The 4,404-nt window shown below is 45.7% G+C and overlaps 1 protein-coding gene across 1 annotated transcript; it reads left to right on the top strand.

Moving 5' to 3' along the window:
- Positions 1 to 752: 752 nt before the first annotated feature.
- LACBIDRAFT_335412 (uncharacterized protein) lies at positions 753 to 1,230 on the top strand (the record flags this gene model as incomplete). The annotated part of the gene is made up of 2 exons (XM_001890281.1): positions 753 to 935; positions 1,093 to 1,230. The coding sequence occupies 2 exons, from the start codon at positions 753 to 755 to the stop codon at positions 1,228 to 1,230; spliced, it is 321 nt and encodes a 106-aa protein (XP_001890316.1).
- Between the last annotated feature and the right edge of the window lie 3,174 nt (positions 1,231 to 4,404).

Genomic DNA, 4,404 nt, shown 5'->3' with positions numbered 1-4,404 from the left:
CCACATACCATACATACCATACCATACCTGTCATACCATACCATACCTGTCATACCATACCATGGTCATACCATACCATACCGCCATACCATGCTATACCATACCATGGTCATACCATACCATACCAACCATAGTCATACCATACCATGATCATACCACACCATACCATACCAGTTGCACCATACCATACCATAGTTGTACCATCATCATACCATGGTCATACCATAGCTTTGCAGGATTTCTGCTAAGTTAGTTCAGCTGTTCCAGATGACAACTTATTCGAGGTCTTTACCTTCCCTGGGTTAATCCATATGGAATCCATGTGGAATCCATGGAATCAATCTTGGCTGAGACCACTGCCAATTTGTTGTTCCATGGACATCATGGATTCCATGTGGAATGATCATGGAATGGTCATGGAATGGTCAATTCCATATGGAATGCAGGCATATCCACATTTATTCCATGGAGCAGTCCATATGGATTCCATGGAGCAGTTCATATGGATTCCATGGAAGGAATTAATGACCATTATACCATTAGAATACATATAGATATAGTATTTATAGTGTCCTTACTATATTTAAGTAAAAAATAAATTTTGCACCTGAGAGAATTGAACCCATGATGTCATGAATGGAAGCAACGCTGTAACCACCTGAGCCACACCAGCTTTGTTATAAGGTAAACTAAAGGTCTGTATATAGCATCGTTTGTCATGTGGCGTCTCAAACGTGACAGCTATAGCTGTCATGTTGCCACATCACTTCTTTCTTTCACCACCACCACCACCATCCACCCCACTATCTCAAGCCACGACCACCCGCGACAACGATGTCGACAATGCTGACAATGCCAACGACTACCACGACAACGACACTGGCAATGATAACAACAACGATGCTGATGATGACCACGGATGGGTGGGAACGACGGTGAGTGGAAAGCCCAGGTAAGCCAGTGGTGTGGCAACCAGATGATGATGACGACATTTGTCATTGTTGTCATTTCATTCCACCCATGAACAAACCACCCCACCCATTCACCTTGCTGACCCAAACCATAGGTGCCACGTCATGACGTGCCAACCAGATGACAAACAACGACATTGACATTGGCATCTCTGTTCGCCCACCAGATCCACCACCACGCCACACCAATGTCAACGACCGCCCACCAATGAAGACGAGCACCCACAGACGTCAACCAGCGTCCACAAAGACAATGTGACTGCCCACAAAGACGACACAACTGCTCACAACACGACCGCCCACAAAACGAAGATGAAAGCAACAGCAACCCAGCTCCACAGACACCAAAACGAGCCCACCACCCACAAACGAGGACCCAGAGTGCTAGAACATATAGAATAAAGTATGGATTCCATTTGAAAAAAGTATGGATTCCATGTGGAAAAAGTATGGAATCCATGTAGGGGAAGTATGGAATCCATCAACCATTCCATGGAATCCATCTGGGGGAAGTATGGAATCCACCAGCCATTCCATGGAATCCATCTGGGAAAGTATGGAATCCATCTAGTCCATATGGAATAACCCGGGGAGGGTAAAGTACTGACTTATTCCTGTGAGTTCCTTACAACATCCCACTCTGACCAAATCAATTTGGTGTATATTTGATAGCTACATAAAACTTATTTACTACAAGTGTTTCAAAGGGAATAGGGAGGTAGAAGGGATGGGGGATGTTAAAGGGAAGGAAGGGATGTTGAAAGGAAGGGGGAATGTTAAAGGGAATGGGGTGTAGGGAACATGTTGATGGGACAGGGGATGTTAATGGGAAGGGGGATGTTGATGGGAAAGGGGATGTTGAAGAGAGGGGAAGGGGGATGTTAAGGGGAAGGGGTAGAGAAAGGGGATGTTAAAAGGGGAAGGGGTATGTTAAGGGGAAGGGGTATGTGAAATATGTTCAGGAAGGGGAGGTTGAAGGGAAGGGGGAAGGTTAAAGGGAAGGGGGTGTAGGGAAGATGTTGAAGGAAGGAAAGGGGAATGTGAATGGGAAAGGGGATGTAGAAGAGGAGGGGGATGTTGAAGGGAAGAGGGACAGCGGCGAGCCTTGTCGCCGTTGGTGTGGGGCCCTCATTCATTGTCGTCCCGCAATGGTGTCATATTGTTGTTGTGTGCATCGTATTGTTGTTGTGTGCATCGTATCGTTGTCGTGTGTGTCGTATCGTTGTTGCATGTGTTGACGTCACGTCATTGTCCCAGGTTGTCGTCATCATGTCACGTGTCATCATCCCATCGGCGTTGCGTGTCCTGGGTGCATTCCACGTTGTCGGGTGCTGTGTCCAGGCTGCAGGCAGGGGTGGGTAGTGGTGAGCCTCATTGCCATCCATGGGTCATGGTGCTGGTGTGGTGTGCATTGTCATCATGTTGGTGTTGCGTGTGCTGGTTGTGTCATCATTCCGTGTCATGTCATCATCCTGTGTCCTGTCTCTCAGCGAGGTGAGTTGGGAAGAAGGTGGGATGGGGGTGCTTACCAGTGATACACGTTGCACAGGGATGACTGTGAAAGTGCGAAACACGCAAACAAGGATCAAGCACATCGGGAAAACCCTACACACCTAAACACCCACCCACCCACACACACACACACACACTATCACAATCTCAGTGCATGAGTTCGAGGGCCTTTGGTATTGAGAAATACCACTTTTGTCTTCTTAGGTTAAGTCTCAAGAGTTTTCGTTCAAAATGGGTTTTTATTATAAGGTGTGGTTTAGAATAGTTCAATAGAACAAAGTATATCTTTCAGGGAACTTGGTCTCTTAAATGCAAAGTCCTTTGATCACAGTTTCTTTTATTAACACAAAACACGACTTTAATTGACTTTTATGACTCCTGTGAGTTTTTATTATGTCACTATGCTCCAAAACCAAAGGGTATGAGTACGCTGTCTCGTCTGAATGATACTGTGTCTTTAAAACTTCTTAAGCATGCTGGCTTCGTTCACACTGTACTTATCTGACCACGAAGAAATCTCCTTTTAATTGATTACAACTGTCCACCTCCTAAGTCTCTACTTGGAGTGCAACTAGCTGGTCAACAGGGGGGCGATTGCTTGCCTTTTGACCTGCCAGTGCGCTCCTTATATACTCCAGGAACCCCTATTTATGTTTTACATGTGTTTTAATGCAGGATACTTCGGTCTGAATTACAAATATGAATTTTTAAAGAACATGTGGTATATTTTGTAGTCTTTCTCTGTGAACACTACAGATTTCATAGTGTCATGTCTTTCATTTTCAAACGCATCAGTGTTTGATGTGTATGCGGAGTTAGCTGATGTAGCTATTCTTAGCTTGGCATGATCTCGCATGTTTATTTCTATGGCCCGGTTTACCGGTTTGACAGATGACATCACAAAATGGGCGCTCGTCGCCGTTCGTCAGTGATGGGTCGTGGGCGCTCATCACCATTGGTGATGGGCGTTCATTGACAAGGTGCTGGGCCCTCATTTCCATCCTACGGTGGTGCTGGGCATTTGATCATGGTGGTGGCTGGTGGCGTGGTTGGTATGTTTGCTGATGGTGGAGGTTGGCGTCTGGTTGGCATCGTGGTTGGTATTTGGTGTGTGGTGGTTGTCGTGGGTTGAAGAGAGAAACCACGTCACATGTTGTGACATTGGCATAATGTTGAGAAGTGCACGTGAAAGCCCATGATGCCAGGACTTTCGGCTGTAGCCTCTTATTTGTCTGTGTTGAAAACCACTTGTAATAACAAATCATCATCTGTTCTCCATCCATCTCCTTTTTGATGGGGGAATCTCTGGAATGCATGCTTAGACATTACAGTAACTATAATATATTTCTAGTGTGTTATATTACGAGGTCTTTACCATCCCCCACGTAATCCATGTGGATTCCAGTGGAGTCCAGTGGAGTCCAGTGGCCCATTTGTCAGGCCAAATTGGCTTGCACAATCCCCAGTCCACTGGACTCAAGTCCAGTCCAGTCCAGTCCAGTCCACTGGACTCTCACTGGACTACAAGCCACTTTTCTGAGTCCAGTCCCAGTCCAGTGGACTATGAGTCCAGTCAGAATCCACTGGAGTCCAGTGGATTCCAGTGATTCCAGTGCATTATTGCTTATTACTTATTATTATTAATACTACAAAAAAGCGAAATAGACTATATAGACTTATAATTCTATTGATCAATGAATGGAAAGGTAATGTTATAGATATTAGTATAGGTAGTGATAGCTGCAATAAGGATTCATGATTTTGTTCAGTCTGCGGGGTGAGATCACGTGACTACTTGAGGGCGTGCCATATCATCACGTATCCTGTATGCGGCATGGTCACACATCCGTGACCATCCCTTTCCCTTCCACCACCACTGTCCTCTAACACCGCCGACGCCAACGCCGCTCACGCCAACGAC

Source organism: Laccaria bicolor, genomic scaffold, assembly GCF_000143565.1.
Source record: "Laccaria bicolor S238N-H82 LACBIscaffold_86 genomic scaffold, whole genome shotgun sequence".
Taxonomy (NCBI): Eukaryota; Fungi; Basidiomycota; class Agaricomycetes; order Agaricales; family Hydnangiaceae; genus Laccaria; species Laccaria bicolor.
This window is presented reverse-complemented; position numbering and strand designations above follow the sequence as displayed.